The following is a 17,942-nucleotide window of genomic DNA, read 5'->3' on the forward strand; positions in this document are numbered from 1 at the left end:
GGATTCTCTGTGTTGTTTTGACTGCAGCGACTCTCTGGCGCAAAAGGGATTATGGGATACACGAAAACCCTGAATGCACAGAAATTAGAGCCTGACTGGTATAAATTTTTGGGGGGCTGATAAGACACTGATATTGGGAAGTAAAACATTTCCAATGCCAGTATATCTGCTGATATATAAATAAAAATGGCAATGATTCCAAACATTTCATTATCAAACCATTATAGCAAACAAATACAATTGAGGCTTGATGTTTTACAGTTTAAACATGAACTTTGTTGTTAATAACTTTAAATATAACCAACGACCAACCAACATATGTTTTCTGCAGTGTTTATTCTGCTAAAATAATGCACACAGCAATATGCTCGTGAAAGGCTGTGATTAGCATCAGTTGATACTAATCAGCTAACCGATATATCAGTCAGGCTCACATAAAAATGGCTTTAAGTCCCTAGAATTGAAACTGAAAGCAAACAGTACACGAACATCTTGACTGTTTCATTACAGCTGCATTGTGTTGGCAGAGGCAAAGAAATACAAATATTGTGTCAATGTCCAGTGGTGCGTTCATACCTGGCACAGCCTGACATGAGGGTAGGGCTGAGCCTGCTGGACAAGACGGGCTTTAGCCTCCCTCTTATCCCCATGGACAATCAGAACGGGCCGATCCCTGAAAATGCATCCCAAAACCCAAAGTTTACACTGAGCCTGCTTCCACTCAATATCATAATATTTTCACAATCATCACATTTGATAACAGCATGGGTGGTGGCCAAATGGTGAGTGAGCTTGGTTTCAGTACAGAAGGTTCACGGTTCAAACCTCACCCTTGCCACATTTCTCCATGTAATGATGGAGTTGTGTTAGGAAGGGCATCCAGTGCAAAACTTGTGCCAACTCAACATGCAGATCCACCTTGAATCTGCTGCAGTGACCCTGACCCTCAGCTTGGGACTCTGACAAGGGAGGTCGCATCTCCTCCACTCTCTTATCTCTGCTCTCTGCTTTAACCTTCAAGTCCCTACTTCACCAGACTGTGAATTTCTCAAATTATATTGGATTCTGGATCTACTGGACTACTACTGGATTAACCATGGAATTGATCAGCTGGTCTCTGAACGCTATTGACACCATTTTTTCTACAAGAAGGTCAGGAGCAGGGGATCCTACCTGCCCAGATGGAACGTATCCTGTGGACTATGTTCTCGACTCCTGGGGGTCTTGGCGTATTGCATGCTTGGCGCCTTTCTCCATTGAGGACGTCGAGGATTTATTCATTTTTGGTCTTATGGTAGCAGGGCTGGTACTTTCTGGCTTATGTGCTGCCCTGATCTACCGGAAAATTGGCAAGACGGCGGCATCAAGAACCACGGCCCCTCGCTTGTCCGTCATGATTAACGAGGTTGGCAAGGCAGTGCATTCTCAGACTGCGATGACTCTTGAACTCAGACGCAAATTGGATGACATCTTGGAACAGATGCATGCCTTGCAGTTGAAGTTGAAGATTTCAGAGGCCGGTGAATATCCTTAATTCATAATTGGGAATATTCTTAATTCATAATTGGGATTTGGTTGTTCAAGTGGAACTGTTAAAAGTGTTTTCACTGCTCAACCACAACACTCCAGGCTTATCAAGCCTGAAGGACAAATTGCCTGACTGTTTTCTCCTCCAGAGGAATGTCCTTGGCCTTGGTGAGATTATTTGGCTCCTTTCTTATCTCAACCCACAAATACAATAAACTGACAGACTTACACATGGACAGAGATGAAGCACGCTCCATTTTTCCCTATACCTCCCTTCCTGCCCCCCATCACACACCCCATCCCGGCCATTGCTCATGCCACCCCTTTACTCTCCGGGGGCTGCACGGTTTTTAGCTGCGGCATGACCCCGTTCCCCCCAAGCTAGCAGCGGCGCGACTCCAGTTGCAGTGGCCTTCACTTACTTTGCCTCAATTCGGAAGACAGACTGCCTCAAGTTTAGTGCACATAAACAATGTCAAATGTATATGTGTTGTCTTTAATTCTGACGTGTGCCATTATTATGGTAAACAAGTAATAATTGTGGATTAATTGCTGTATTCTGAGGTAATTGCCCTTTTTTGGGATCAATAAAGTTGTCTGAAGTCTGAGTGAAAACAAGGGAGCACCCAAAGGGACTTACTATCACATTTGTTAAAGAGTGCATCCTTCTCAGACTAATAGCTTAAATTGTCTCAATTATCCACCTAAATGCAGCTTCCCTGATACTTAGTCCAAATGTCAGGGTTGGTCACTACCATCTAAAGTGGCATTTTGGTCGCTTCTCTATAGGGATTTAAAAAAAATTTTGATAGACTTTTTAATCTGGCATCTCCATCCATCCATCCATCCATTTTCTTCCGCTTTATCCGGAGTCGGATCGCGGGGGCAGTAGCTCAAGCAAAGCCACCCAGACCTCCCGATCCACACACACCTCCCCCAGCTCCTCCGGGGAAACCCCAAGGCGTTCCCAAGCCAGCCGAGAGACGTAGTCCCTCCAGCGTGTCCTGGGTCCTCCCCGGGGCCTACTCCCGATGGGACGTGCCCAGAACACCTCTCCAGTGAGGCGTCCAGGGGGCATCCGGAAAAGATGCCCGAGCCACCTCAACTGGCTCCTTTTGACGTGGAGGAGCAGCGGCTCGACTCCGAGCTCCTCCTGAGTGACCGAGCTCCTCACCCTATTTCTAAGGGAGCACCCAGCCACCCTGCGGAGGAAGCTCATCTCGGCCGCTTGTACTCGCGATCTCGTTCTTTCGGTCATGAGCCAAATCTCATGACCATAGGTGAGGATCGGAACGTAGCTCGATCAGTAAATCGAGAGCTTTGCCCTCCTACTCAGCTCTCTCTTCACCACGACAGTCCGATACAGCGACCGCATCACTGCAGGTGTTGCACCGATCCATCTATCGATCTCACGCTCCATCCGTCCCTCACTCGTGAGCAAGACCCCGAGATACTTAAATTCCCCACTTGAGGCAAGGACACTCCACCGACCTGAAGAGGGCAAAGCACCTTTTTCTGGTCGAGAACCATGGCCTCGGATTTGGAGGTGCTGATTTTCATCCCGGACGCTTCACACTCGGCTGCAAACCGCCCCAGTGCACGCTGAAGGTCCTGATTTGATGAAGCCAACAGAACCACATCGTCCGCAAACAGCAGAGACGAGATTCTGTAGTTCCCAAACCAGATCCCCTCTACACCCTGGCTGCGCCTAGAAATTCTGTCCATAAAGATGATGAACAGAACCAGTGACAAAGGGCAGCCCTGGCGGAGGCCAACATGCACTGGAAACAGGTTTGACTTACTACCGGCAATGCGAACCAAACTCCTGCTGTGGTTGTACAGGGACTGGATAGCCCTTAGCAAAGGACCTCGGACCCCGTACTCCCGGAGCACCCACCACAGGGTGCCCCGAGGGACACGGTGGAACGTCTTCTCCAGATCCACAAAAAACATGTAGACTGGTTGGGTGAACTCCCATGAACCCTCGAGCACCCGATGGAGCAAGTAGAGCTGGTCCAGGGTGCCGCGACCAGGACGAAAACCACACTGCTCCTCCTGAATCCGAGGTTCGACTATCGGTCAAATTCTCCTCTCCAGTACTCTGGAATAGACCTTACCGGGGAGGCTGAGGAGTGTGATCCCCCTGTAGTTGGAACACACCCTCCGGTCCCCCTTCTTAAACAGAGGGACCACCACCCCGGTCTGCCAATCCAGAGGCACTGTCCCCGACCACCACAGAGGCACACTTGCAGAGGTGTGTCAGCCAAGACAGTCCCACAACACCCAGAGACTCAGGACGGATACTCAGGACGGATAATCTGGCATCTTTATTTTTAATCTGGCATCTTTATGTATGAAATCCAATATATCCATTTTGTTAAATTCTTCAAATAGTCTGTGAAACAGAAGCCAATTTTGACCTAATTGGTACCACTTAAAGTATCCAAACAATGTATACAAGCCACCCTTACTATAACATGGCCTAGACCATGGGTGGGCAACGAGGGCCAAGACAGTGCAGGTTTTCCTTGAAACCAATCACCTCAGCAGGTGGGTTTGCTGATGAGCTTCTCCCATGAACATAAACACCTGATCATCACCTCTTGCTTGCCTCTACTGGTGGTTGGCTCTCACTGCGGTATTGTATCACTTCCTGTTCCAGAGCACAGCGGTGTTTTGCTGTATCTGTTAGCTGTTTAATCTGCGCAGTTAGATTGATTTAGATAATTTGTTTCACAGTGTAATCTTCACGTGCCTTAACTAAAGCACTCCCTCTGCTGAATCACCTCTAAATTATTTACACATTATTCACTTTGTGTGTTTTTAGGAATCCGCTAGCTTAGCGCAGCTACTAGCTCTTAGCCGGTTTAGCATGGTGGCTTCTCCTGTCTCTCCCGCACTTTTCTGCTCTGGGTGTCAAATGTTTAGTTATTCCTCGGCCTCCTTTAGCAGTAATGGTACTTGTAATAAGTGTAGCTTATTCGTAGCTTTGGAGGCCAGGCTGGGCGAACTGGAGACTCGGCTCCGCACCGTGGAAAATTCTACAGCTAGCCAGGCCCCTGTAGTCGGTGCGGACCAAGGTAGCTTAGCCGCCGTTAGTTCCCTTCCAGCAGATCCCGAGCAGCCGGGAAAGCAGGCCGACTGGGTGACTGTGAGGAGGAAGCGTAGCCCTAAACAGAAGCCCCGTGTACACCGCCAACCCATTCACATTTCTAACCGTTTTTCCCCCACTCGGCGACACACCCGCCGAGGATCAAACTCTGGTTATTGGCGACTCTGTTTTGAGAAATGTGAAGTTAGCGACACCAGCAACCATAGTCAATTGTCTTCCGGGGGCCAGAGCAGGCGACACTGAAGGAAATTTGAAACTGCTGGCTAAGGCTAAGCGTAAATTTGGTAAGATTGTAATTCACGTCGGCAGTAATGACACCCAGTTACACCAATCGGAGGTCACTAAAATTAACATTGAATCGGTGTGTAACTTTGCAAAAACAATGTCGGACTCTGTAGTTTTCTCTGGGCCCCTCCCCAATCGGACCGGGAGTGATATGTTTAGCCGCATGTTCTCCTTGAATTGCTGGCTGTCTGAGTAGTGTCCAAAAAATGAGGTGGGCTTCATAGATAATTGGCAAAGCTTCTGGGGAAAACCTGGTCTTGTTAGGAGAGACGGCATCCATCCCACTTTGGATGGAGCAGCTCTCATTTCTAGAAATCTGGCCAATTTTCTTAAATCCTCCAAACCGTGACTATGCAGGGTTGGGACCAGGAAGCAGAGTTGTAGTCTTACACACCTCTCTGCAGCTTCTCTCCCCCTGCCATCCCCTCATTACCCCATCCCCGTAGAGACGGTGCCTGCTCCCAGACCACCAATAACCAGTAAAAATCTATTTAAGCATAAAAATTCAAAAAGAAAAAATAATATAGCACCTTCAACTGCACCACAGACTAAAACAGTTAAATGTGGTCTATTAAACATTAGATCTCTCTCTTCTAAGTCCCTGTTAGTAAATGATATAAAAATTGATCAACATATTGATTTATTCTGCCTTACAGAAACCTGGTTACAGCAGGATGAATATGTTAGTTTAAATGAGTCAACACCCCCGAGTCACACTAACTGCCAGAACGCTCGTAGCATGGGCCGAGGCGGAGGATTAGCAGCAATCTTCCATTCCAGCTTATTAATTAATCAAAAACCCAGACAGAGCTTTAATTCATTTGAAAGCTTGACTCTTAGTCTTGTCCATCCAAATTGGAAGTCCCAAAAACCAGTTTTATTTGTTATTATCTATCGTCCACCTGGTCGTTACTGTGAGTTTCTCTGTGAATTTTCAGACCTTTTGTCTGACTTAGTGCTTAGCTCAGATAAGATAATTATAGTGGGCGATTTTAACATCCACACAGATGCTGAGAATGACAGCCTCAACACTGCATTTAATCTATTATTAGACTCAATTGGCTTTGCTCAAAATGTAAATGAGTCCACCCACCACTTTAATCATATCTTAGATCTTGTTCTGACTTATGGTATGGAAATTGAAGACTTAACAGTATTCACTGAAAACTCCCTTCTGTCTGATCATTTCTTAATAACATTTACATTTACTCTGATGGACTACCCAGCAGTGGGGAATAAGTTTCATTACACTAGACGTCTTTCAGAAAACGCTGTCACTAGGTTTAAGGATATGGTTCCTTCTTTATGTTCTCTAATGCCATATACCAACACAGTGCAGAGTAGCTACCTAAACTCTGTGAGTGAGATAGAGTATCTCGTCAATAGTTTTACATCCTCATTGAAGACAACTTTGGATGCTGTAGCTCCTCTGAAAAAGCGAGCCTTAAATCAGAAGTGCCTGACTCCGTGGTATAACTCACAAACTCGCAGCTTAAAGCAGATAACCTGTAAGTTGGAGAGGAAATGGCGTCTCACTAATTTAGAAGATCTTCACTTAGCCTGGAAAAAGAGTCTGTTGCTCTATAAAAAAGCCCTCCGTAAAGCTAGGACATCTTACTACTCATCACTAATTGAAGAAAATAAGAACAACCCCAGGTTTCTTTTCAGCACTGTAGCCAGGCTGACAAAGAGTCAGAGCTCTATTGAGCCGAGTATTCCTTTAACTTTAACTAGTAATGACTTCATGACTTTCTTTGCTAATAAAATTCTAACTATTAGAGAAAAAATTACTCATAACCATCCCAAAGACATATCGTTATCTTTAGCTGCTTTCAGTGATGCCGGTATTTGGTTAGACTCTTTCTCTCCGATTGTTCTGTCTGAGTTATTTTCATTAGTTACTTCCTCCAAACCATCAATATGTCTATTAGACCCCAATCCTACCAGGCTGCTCAAGGAAGCCCTACCATTAATTAATGCTTCGATCTTAAATATGATCAATCTATCTTTATTAGTTGGCTATGTACCACAGGCTTTTAAGGTGGCAGTAATTAAACCATTACTTAAAAAGCCATCACTTGACCCAGCTATCTTAGCCAATCTCCAACCTTCCTTTTCTCTCAAAAATTCGTGAAAGGGTAGTTGTAAAACAGCTAACTGATCATCTGCAGAGGAATGGTCTATTTGAAGAGTTTCAGTCAGGTTTTAGAATCCATCATAGTACAGTAACAGCATTAGTGAAGGTTACAAATGATCTTCTTATGGCCTCAGACAGTGGACTCATCTCTGTGCTTGTTCTGTTAGACCTCAGTGCTGCTTTTGATACTGTTGACCATAAAATTTTATTACAGAGATTAGAGCATGCCATAGGTATTAAAAGCACTGCGGTGGTTTGAATCATATTTATCTAATAGATTACAATTTGTTCATGTAAATGGGGAATCTTCTTCACAGACTAAGGTTAATTATGGAGTTCCACAAGGTTCTGTGCTAGGACCAATTTTATTCACTTTATACATGTTTCCCTTAGGCAGTATTATTAGACAGCATTGCTTAAATTTTCATTGTTACGCAGATGATACCCAGCTTTATCTATCCATGAAGCCAGAGGACACACACCAATTAGCTAAACTGCAGGATTGTCTTACAGACATAAAGATATGGATGACCTCTAATTTCCTGCTTTTAAACTCAGATAAAACTGAAGTTATTGTACTTGGCCCCACAAATCTTAGAAACATGGTGTCTAACCAGATCCTTACTCTTGATGGCATTACCCTGACCTCTAGTAATACTGTGAGAAATCTTGGAGTCATTTTTGATCAGGATATGTCATGCAATGCGCATATTAAACAAATATGTAGGACTGCTTTTTTGCATTTGCGCAATATCTCTAAAATTAGAAAGGTCTTGTCTCAGAGTGATGCTGAAAAACTAATTCATGCATTTATTTCCTCTAGGCTGGACTATTGTAATTCATTATTATCAGGTTGTCCTAAAAGTTCCCTGAAAAGCCTTCAGTTAATTCAAAATGCTGCAGCTAGAGTACTGACAGGGACTAGGGCTTCCTGTTAATTCTAGAATAGAATTTAAAATTCTTCTTCTTACTTATAAGGTTTTGCATAATCAGGTCCCATCTTATCTTAGGGACCTCATAGTACCATATCACTCCAATAGAGCGCTTCGCTCTCAGACTGCAGGCTTACTTGTAGTTCCTAGGGTTTGTAAGAGTAGAATGGGAGGCAGAGCCTTCAGCTTTCAGGCTCCTCTCCTGTGGAACCAGCTCCCAATTCAGATCAGGGAGACAGACACCCTCTCTACTTTTAAGATTAGGCTTAAAACTTTCCTTTTTGCTAAAGCTTATAGTTAGGGCTGGATCAGGTGACCCTGAACCATCCCTTAGTTATGCTGCTATAGACTTAGACTGCTGGGGGGTTCCCATGATGCACTGAGTGTTTCTTTCTCTTTTTGCTCTGTATGCACCACTCTGCATTTAATCATTAGTGATTGATCTCTGCTCTCTTCCACAGCATGTCTTTTTCCTGGTTCTCTCCCCTCAGCCCCAACCAGTCCCAGCAGAAGACTGCCCCTCCCTGAGCCTGGTTCTGCTGGAGGTTTCTTCCTGTTAAAAGGGAGTTTTTCCTTCCCACTGTCGCCAAGTGCTTGCTCACAGGGGGTCGTTTTGACCGTTGGGGTTTTTCCGTAATTACTGTATGGCTTTGCCTTACAATATAAAGCGCCTTGGGGCAACTGTTTGTTGTGATTTGGCGCTATATAAATAAAATTGATTTGATTTGATCATCAATGAAATCACCTGCTGAGGTGATTGGTAGAAAGGGAAACCTGCAGTGTCTTGGTCCTTCAAGGCACATGACTGCCCACCTGAGACAAAAATGTATCACAGCTATCACAAGGTTGTAGTGATAGTCAGGTAGGAGTCAGTGAAGGCTTATACAGGTGTCAACATTTAAAAATGCTCCAATCATATTGAAAAGTTTTCCACATTTTTTGTCTGACCATGGAGATTTCAAAAATGTATAATTTGGACTATCTATGATGGAATGTTTTGGAGTTATGTGGAAAAACAGCTTTGTATTTTTTTTTCTACTTGAAAGCGCTATAAAAGTATAATTTATTATTATCAAAATAAAATCTGTGCTCAGTACATGGATTACGTAGGACACTTACTGTGATAAAGTGATGGTAGCAAAGACGGACGACACGTTACCTGAACTCTGATGGGTACTGCTGCAACATCCAGCCAATATCAAAACAGTAGTTAAACTATAAAGAAATGCAGCACTTAAATAGTAGATATTATGTAGTTCCTGGCAAAAATGTGCAAAGCAGAAAACATAAAAATATTGTTCTCACAGTTTTTGTGGCTGCTCACCTGAACGGATTCTTTCAGTGTGCCAAACAATGGAGAGAGGACATCTAGGAACGAGACAAAAACAGACATACAAATAACATATACAACCCCAATTCCAATTAAGTTGGGACGTTAAAATGTAAAATGTAAATAAAAACAGAATACAATGATTTGCAAATCCTCTTCCACCTATATCCAGTTGAATATATTGTTTTTTTTTTTTTTCTCTGTCTTGCTGAAATAAGCAGGGACGTCCCTGAAAAAGACATTGCTTTGATGGCAGCATGTGTTGCTTCAAAACCTGGATGTACCTTTCAGCATTGTTGGTGCCATCACAGATATGTAAGTTACCCATGCCATGGGCACTAACACAACGCCATACCATCACAGAGGCTGGCTTTTTGAACTTTGCACTGGTAACAATCTGGATGGTCTTTTTCCTCTTTTGTCCGGAGGACACGACGTCCATGATTTCCAAAAACAATTTGAAATGTGGACTCATCAGACCACAGCACACTTTTCCACTTTGCGTCTGTCCATTTCACATGAGCTTGGGCCCAGAGAAGACAGCGGCGTTTCTGGATGTTGTTGATGAATGGCTTTCGCTTTGCATGGTAGAGTTTTAACTTGCACCTGTAGATGTAGCGATGAACTGTGTTAACTGACAATGGTTTTCTGAAATGTTCCTGAGCCCACATGGTAAGATCCTTTACACCAGTGATTTTCAACCTTTTTTGAGTCGCGGCACCCTTTTTATATTTACAAAATCCTGCGGCACACCACCAACCAAAATAATATTATAATGTTATTACCTGTGGTTTTGCGCAAAACCCAATTATCGCAATAGAAAATCGATACAGAAAACACCGCATTTCGAAAATCCTCAAGCATTTTGCACTCTGATCTCAAGTAGGGCTTTCACGATTAGGAATTTCTGGAGACGATTAATTGTCAGACAAATAATTGCGATTGACGAATATATTGTCTATTTTTTTTTCTTTTTTCCCCTTCTTTATATTCTACTATTGTGGTATAATTACACAACTTTGGAAGAACGTTTGGCTTCTGTGAGTGGAGAAACTGGGAATGGTGCAACATTTTTATTTTTATCTTCATTTTACATACAGTCCCAACTTTTTCTGATTTGTGGTTGTTTCTGTTGCATTTCTGAAATTGTTTCTCCTCATCAGTCACGTTTTGTGCTTAAACACTGCATTAAGCTCAAGACTGAACCTTGTATTCTGTTTTTATTTACATTTCACACAACGTCCCAACTTGATTGGAATTGGGGTTGTATTACAAACACTGAAAAAAATGACTTAGTTTTAAAGCTGTTTGAATCAGAAACAGACGCAGTGGCCAGTGCTGTTTCATTAAAAGACACTCTGTGAGTACTAAGTGTAAAAATAATAACACCACTGGTTAGAAACCACTTATTTAAGATGGACCGCTTGTCATCAAACATTAAACTGAATCGTGCTCACCACGGATGTGCAGAGCTCCTCTGTTGTACGTGCTGTCTAGCCCAGTGACTTTGTTGAGGTAGAATCGGTATGTGTCATTTAGACAAGAAACATTCGACTCAAAACAGTCATCTGGTTCGTCAATATAATAGGTACGCCCGTGGGGGCTGGAAGGGGGATCCTCCTTCACCTTAACTTTTTTTGATTTGGAGCTCTGAGGTGTCCTTCTGGATGAATGACTGGAATGTTTCTTCTCAACTTTGCCATCATCATCATCATCACTATCTGACAGAGCCCAGCCTAAGTCATCTGACACCTCTTTCTTCCGTTTTCCAGACAATGACTGACTAAATTCATGTTTAATTGGATTTATCTGGTTAATTGCAGCTGACTTTTGAGCCTCAGAGCCACCAACCACCTCTTTTTCTTGTTTGGTGCCAACAGCAGCTTTTACTGGTTCCACTTTGGGGCTGTGATTGGAGTCACAGAGTTGGTGGGCTTTCGATGTTTTGATTCTGGAAGTGAGCAGGTCCTTATCCTCGTCCTCATCATCATCACTGCTGGAGATGGTCCATTTGCCGTGTTGACTGTCTTGAGACATACCTAGAAATAAAGATAGATTTCAAAGCAGGGCAGTGAGGAACTGGCAAACAAGCCTGATGAATCCTGAAATCACAGTGTGAAATGCCGATATTGTCTACTTTGTCGCCTCTGTATGTCTCAGGTAATATAAAACAAAAATCTAAAGTACTGTGCACAGGTTTTATTACACACTTCAGATGGCTAAAACTTTTAAAAACAATGAAAAGCTGCAGAAGCTTAAAGAACTTAATGTTCCCTCACATTCACCCATACCGATGTCAACATGCTGACATTCAAGGTGTTCCACTGCACACTGAGAACAGCTTGAAGATTAAGCACCTTGCCAAGGTGCTTAATCTTAATCAAGGCCCCTCAAACCCATCACCTTAACCACAAGACCATCACCTCTCTATAAATGACATATATACTGGACCTTCTGATAAGGTCAGGGTAGACTTAATGCCCCAAGTGGAGGAGATCAAGTATCTCTGGAATCTTGTTCCAGATTGGGGGTAAAATGGAGGACCAGATCAATGAAAGAATTGGATTGTATTTGAGGTCCTGCAGACACTGTATCAGACCGTCATGGTGAAGAAAGAGCTAAGCCAGAAGATGTGCCTCTCTATTTACACGCCTATCCCCACCTATAGTCATGAGCTTTGGACAGTGATACAGTACAAGTGGCAGAAATTAGATTCCTCCTCCGGGTATCTGGGCTTACACTCAGTGACAGGCTGAGAAGCATGAATATCCAGGAGGGACTTGGAGTACAGCGCTGCTTATTCGCATCAAAGGGAGCCAGCTAAGGTGGTTCGGGTGTAAGGTAAGGATGCCCCCTGGTAGTCTCCCTAGGGAGGTCTTCCAGGCATGTCCAACTGGGAGGAGGCCTGGGGAAGACCCAGGGCAGGACTACATGGCGCCAGACTAACATATACACACACACACACACACACACACGCTGCATCTGGAACGTATTCACGGTGCTTCACTTTTGCCACATTTTATGTTACAGCCTTATTCCAAAATAGAGTAAATTCATTTTTTTCCCCTCAAAATTCTAGTCACAACACCCCATAATGACAACATGATTTTTTTTTTTTTTTTGCAAATTTATTAACAATAATAATAACAAAAACTACTAAGAAATCACATATATACATAAGTGTTCACGCCTTTTGCTCAATACTTTACTGATGCACCTTTGGCAGCAATTACAGCCTCAGGTTTTCTGGAATATGATGCCGCAAGCTTGGCGCACCTATCTTTGAGCAATTTTGTCCATTCGTCTTTGCAGCACCTCTCAAGCTCCATCAGGTTGGATAGGGAATGTTAGTGCACAGCCATTTTCAGATCTTTCCAGAGATGTTCAATCGTATTCAGGTCTGGGCTCAGGGTGGGCCACTCAAAGACATTCACAGAGTTGTCCTGAACCCACTCTTTTGATATCTTGGCTGTGTGTTTAGGGTCATTGTCCTGCTGAAAGAAGAACTGTTGCTCCAGTCTGAGGTCAAGAGCGCTCTGGAGCAGGTTTTTATCCAGGATGTCTCTGTACATTGCTGCATTAATCTTTCCCTCAATCCTGACTAGTCTCTCAGTTCCTGCTGCTGAAAAATGTCCCCACAGCATGATGCTGCCACCACCATGCTTCACTGTAGGGATGGTGCCTGGTTTCCTCTAAACATGATGCCTGGCATTCACACCAAAGAGTTCAATCTTTGTCTCATCAGAGCAGAGGATTTTGGGCGAAACTTGTCTGCTCCTTGAAAGCGGCTCTTCAGTCCACTTGGCCCTACGATTCACGCACCACTTATTTCGACAGTCGGACATTTAAGATTCAGTGGAGAACTTTGAATAGTTAGTTGGTTAGTTTCTTTTCCTCCGCTTAGTCATATGTTTAAATTCAGCGTGTCATCTCATCTGATCTGAGGTCATGGTCATGGTCTGAGAGTCCTTCAGGTGCCTTTTGGAAAACTCCAGGCGGGCTGCCATGTGCTTTTACTAAGTTGTGGCTTCTGTCTGGCCACACTACCATACACACCTGATTATTGGATGGCTGCAGAGATGGTTGTCCTTCAGCAAGGTTCTGCTCCCTCCACAGAGGAATGCTGGAGCTCCTATAGAGTGACCATCGGGTTCTTGGTCACTGACTAAGGCGCTTCTCCCCCAATTGCTCAGTTTAGACAGGAGGCCAGTTCAAGGTGGAGCTGAACTTCTTCCATTTACAGATAACGGAGGCCACTGTGCTCATTGGGACCTTCAAAGCAGCAGAAATGTTTCTGTACCCTTTCCCAGATTTGTGCCTCGAGACAATCCTGTCTCTGAGGTCTACAGGCAATTCCTTTAACTTCATGCTTGGTTTGTGCTCCCACATGCACCGTCAACTGTGAAACCTTATAGACAGGTGTGTGCCTTTCATGTCCAGTCAACTGAATTGACCCCAGGTGGACTCCAATTAAGCTGTAGAAACATCTCAAGGATGATCAATGAAAACAGGATGCACCTGAGCACAATTCTGAGCTTCAATGCAAAGGCTGTGAATACTTATGTACATGTGATTTCTTAGGTTTATATATTTAAAATTGCCAAAAATCTTTAAAAAAAAACTTTTTTACATTGTCATTATGGGGTACTGTGTGTAGAATTTTGAGGAAAAAAATGAATCTCATCCATTTTGGAATACATTTCAAAATGTAATAAGTGAAGCACTGTGAATACTTTCCAGATGCACTGTACACTTAATTTGTTCTTTCCCTTTGGTTCTGCTGAGGTGATGTCTGACCAATCACAGATTTACACTTAAATCACCCTACTAGTTCAATTATTTAAATTTTAAGGATCAGATGATGGAAGCTGAAGGAGGAAGAATGTTGTGTGAATTTCAGGGTGGAGGTGAGATAGGCACTGAATGGAGGGGAAGTGATTTTAGACAACTGGAAAAATACTGCAGATGTGGTGAGGGATACAGCTAGGAAGGTACTGGGTTTGACATCTGGACAATGGAAGAAACACACAGTGACTTGGTGGTGGAATGAAGATGTCCAGCAAAACATAAGGAGGTAAAGGTTTGTGAAAAATAATTGGGATAGTCAGAGAGATGGTCAACGTAGAGAGAAGTACAAGGAGATGTGGCTTAAGTTGAAAAGTGGCAAAGGCTCAGAAAAAGTCATATAGTGAGCTGTACAAGAAGTTAAACACTAAGGAAGGAGAAAAGAATTTGTCGTGAATGGCCAGACAAAGGGACTGAGCTGGAAAGGATGTGTAGCAGGTTAGATGATAAAGGATGCAGATGGTGGTAATGTGCTGACAAGTGAAAAGAGTGTGTTGAGAAGGTGGAGGGAATATTTTGAGGCGCTGATGAATGAAGCAAATGAGAGAGAAAGATGGATGATGGACCTACTTTGGGACCTTATATACTGTATAAACTGTTTGTCAGTGTGGCTGGGGACGGAGCTTTGACTCGCCCAGTGTGAGGAGAGCGCTGAGAGTCCCTCGCACCGAGCAGAGAGAGACAGCAGATGGTTGCCGGGCTAATAGCCACTCCGGAGAGGGCTATTAGCGGAGAGCAGGCAGCAGATGAAACAGTGTTTTTTAAAAAGAGACAAACACACTGCTTTGTTTTAAATGCACAGTAAGCTATTTCAGATGATCAGCTTGGACTGTCCTTTTTCCTAAAAGGCTTCATTTTACTCTGTGCCGCATTGGAAAGCGGTAGCTTTTGTGCTAAATTGATTTGTGTTTACACGGCTTAAGTGTATGCTCTAGTCTTCTTCTGTTTTATTCTGGGGATGTTACAGCACCACACACAGGCCTGGCATATGTACTACAATGTTAAACGAAGCTTTGAGGAACAGAATTTGCCTCAAACATTTTCTGTAATTGAATTATTTGAGTTACTCGACTAATCGTTTCAGCCCTACCCGAAAGTGATACAAAACCAAATTAGCAGCAGCAGGACTGGCATCTTGTCTGTACCAACTCAAATCTGGATGATGGAAAAATTATCCTATACAACTGCCAGATGTTCAATATACTGAAATTTATTCCTACCTCATAGACACATGAGGTATTTATGAAAGTAATTTGTATTTTATGTCATGTATGCATTGTGACTTGCTGGTCTGCCCCAGGAGGAGCCATACTGCTGATTATTGTCCCCAAAGTAATACATGATAGTGATCAATGTGATGTATAATCCTTTTGGTGTGTCATCATTATGTTTTATGAAATACTGGCCTGTGCCAAGGGGGGCCATGCTGCCCAAATTTTGCATTCTATGTTTTGTTTTTAATACTGTGATGGATTTTAATTTTCTTTCTCACTTTGTTCGTACAACCCACTGCCTCACATTACCTAGGCATTTTAAAAAACAAAAACTGGCTAAAATGTAAAAAACAAAAAACAAAAACAACCTGCATCTAATTAAGATGTCCACTACTTAAACAATCCAACCAGCTTGATTATTGTCACGCTAGTGTTGCTAAGCATGTTGCTCAGACCGCAAAGATGGAGTGCTCGGATGTGCAACTGAGTCAGTATGTACATACATATATGACTTCTTAGTTTTAATTTTTAATAAATGTGCAAAAATCTTTAAAAAAAAAAAAAAAAAAACTTTTTTCCACGTTGTCATTATGGGGTGGTGTATGTAGAATTTTGAGGGGAAAATGAATTTCATCCATTTTGGAATAAGGCTGTAATATTACAAAATGTGGGAAAAGTGAAGTACTGTAAATACTTTCTGGATGCACAGTGTATTATATATATATATATATATATATATATATATATATATATACACACACACACAGTATGATTGTTTGAATAGATATTTTGGACATCTGATTCCGTACTGTAGCTCTGTAAAAATTACGTTAGTACGTTATTTCTACCCACTGAACTCTCAGTGTTTCTACCACACGGTTTGTCGACATAAAGTTAATACAAACTACAAAACAGCACACGCTAAATTTTATAATTAAACAAATCAAATGAAAAGACTACTGTCAAAACTTATAAAAGATTTACAAATACGTGATATTTGCGTTACCAAGTTAGGTGAGAGAAGGGAAGAGCTGGTTGACTGTTGTGAACAGAAAAAACACTTCACTCAAAGACACCACAAAGAAACCAGCGTGCAGAAGAAAACACTTCCGGGTCGGAACTCTCTTCACACTTTTAGTTTCCGCCCACGTCATAAAAGTCCCCAACAAACTCTTCACGAGTTCATTCCAAACATTTCAGAATAATTTAAAACCCAATGTGACAGATCTCTTACTAAATCACAAATGTTAACAGCAGTTAGATCTTTTAAAAAAAAAAAGGGAAAGCGCCTGGTAGTGATGTATTAATTGCAGAATTTTTTCACCACTTTTGGGACATTCTTGAAGTTCCTGTATTTAATACTCTAAAACAGTCTCTCTTCAGAAACTAAATGCCTAATACTATGAAACAAGGACTTATATGTTTGATCCCGAAATCAGAAAAAGATACCTCGCAAATAGGAAACTGGAGACCTATTACCTTATTAAATGTGGATTATAAAGTTCTTGCTCTAGCTTTGCCAATCGCTTAAAAAAAATGGACTAAATGATTTAATAAGTGAAACACAAACAGGTTTTTATGACCAATAGATACATAAGCTCCAATATTAGATTAATTTTAGATCTATTGGCTTACCCTGAACTCATTGACTCACAAGCGCTTATATTATTCTTAGGCTTTTATAAAGCATTCGACACTGCAGAACATCACTTCTTATTGAAAGCTTTACAAGCATTCGGATTTGGTTCAAAATTTATAATGACCATTCAGACACTCTATAAAGATATCAATAGCAGTGCTCTATCCTACACCACCTCAAGGTTTCCCATTATAAGATCTGTACAACAAGGGTGTCCACTTTCCCCGTATCTATTTCTATTAGCAGTCGAATTACTTTCAATATATATTAAAAATGATGAGGAATTAAAAGGAATTAAAATCCTTGATAAAGAAATTAAAATAACTCAATTAGCGGATGATACTGCTATATTTCTAAAAGACAAACTTCAGGTTGGGAGAGCGATATCTAAGATTAAAGAATTTTCAGAGGCTTCCGGTTTGAAACTAAATATGTCCAAATGTGAAATTCTATGTTTGTATGACTGTGACGATACAACAATTGATAATATAACTGTAAAGGAAGCAGTCAAGTATCTTGGAATTCACATCTGTAAGGACAGTAATATGCACCAGGCCGCCAGCACCTTAACTTCTCTCCTGAACTGGAAAGCTAAAAACATTTTTAATATGTGGACTCAAAGAGATATCTCTATTTGGGGAAGATCACTCTTAACAAAAGCAGAAGGAATAGCTAGGTTTGTCTATCATGCTAATCTCTGAATGTTAACCAAACTGTTTGTGATGAAATCAATGTTAATCACGAATTTTGTTTGGAAGAATAAACAGCATGGAGTGAAACGGACTGGAGCTTTTAGACTTTCAGGTTCTAAATAGCACGTTTAAGATCAAATGGATCAAAAAATGCATTGAAAACCCTGACTCTTTGTGGTATTTTATTCCCAACAATATTTTTGAAAAGGTTGGAGGTCTTCCATTTCTA

General features: G+C 42.0%; 1 protein-coding gene across 2 annotated transcripts in view; it reads right to left on the reverse strand.

The window, feature by feature from the left end:
- The window catches only part of tdp1 (tyrosyl-DNA phosphodiesterase 1), a 55,273-nt gene extending 38,786 nt beyond the window's left edge, over positions 1-16,487 (reverse strand). Inside the window, exons 1-5 of one of the 2 annotated variants that reach the window (XM_034185073.1) lie at positions 16,389-16,487; positions 10,781-11,362; positions 9,318-9,361; positions 9,153-9,208; positions 577-673 (exon numbers count right to left, since the gene is read on the reverse strand). In XM_034185073.1, the coding sequence (XP_034040964.1) occupies positions 577-673; positions 9,153-9,208; positions 9,318-9,361; positions 10,781-11,360 (777 nt within the window). In that variant the 5' untranslated portion in view covers positions 11,361-11,362; positions 16,389-16,487. Of the gene's footprint in view, positions 1-576; positions 674-9,152; positions 9,209-9,317; positions 9,362-10,780; positions 11,562-16,388 lie in introns of those variants that run through there. The other variant, XM_034185078.1, reaches the window with a different exon arrangement.
- Positions 16,488-17,942: the final 1,455 nt, after the last annotated feature.

The sequence above is a fragment of the Thalassophryne amazonica genome, chromosome 2 (genome assembly GCF_902500255.1).
Source record: "Thalassophryne amazonica chromosome 2, fThaAma1.1, whole genome shotgun sequence".
Lineage (NCBI taxonomy): Eukaryota > Metazoa > Chordata > Actinopteri > Batrachoidiformes > Batrachoididae > Thalassophryne > Thalassophryne amazonica.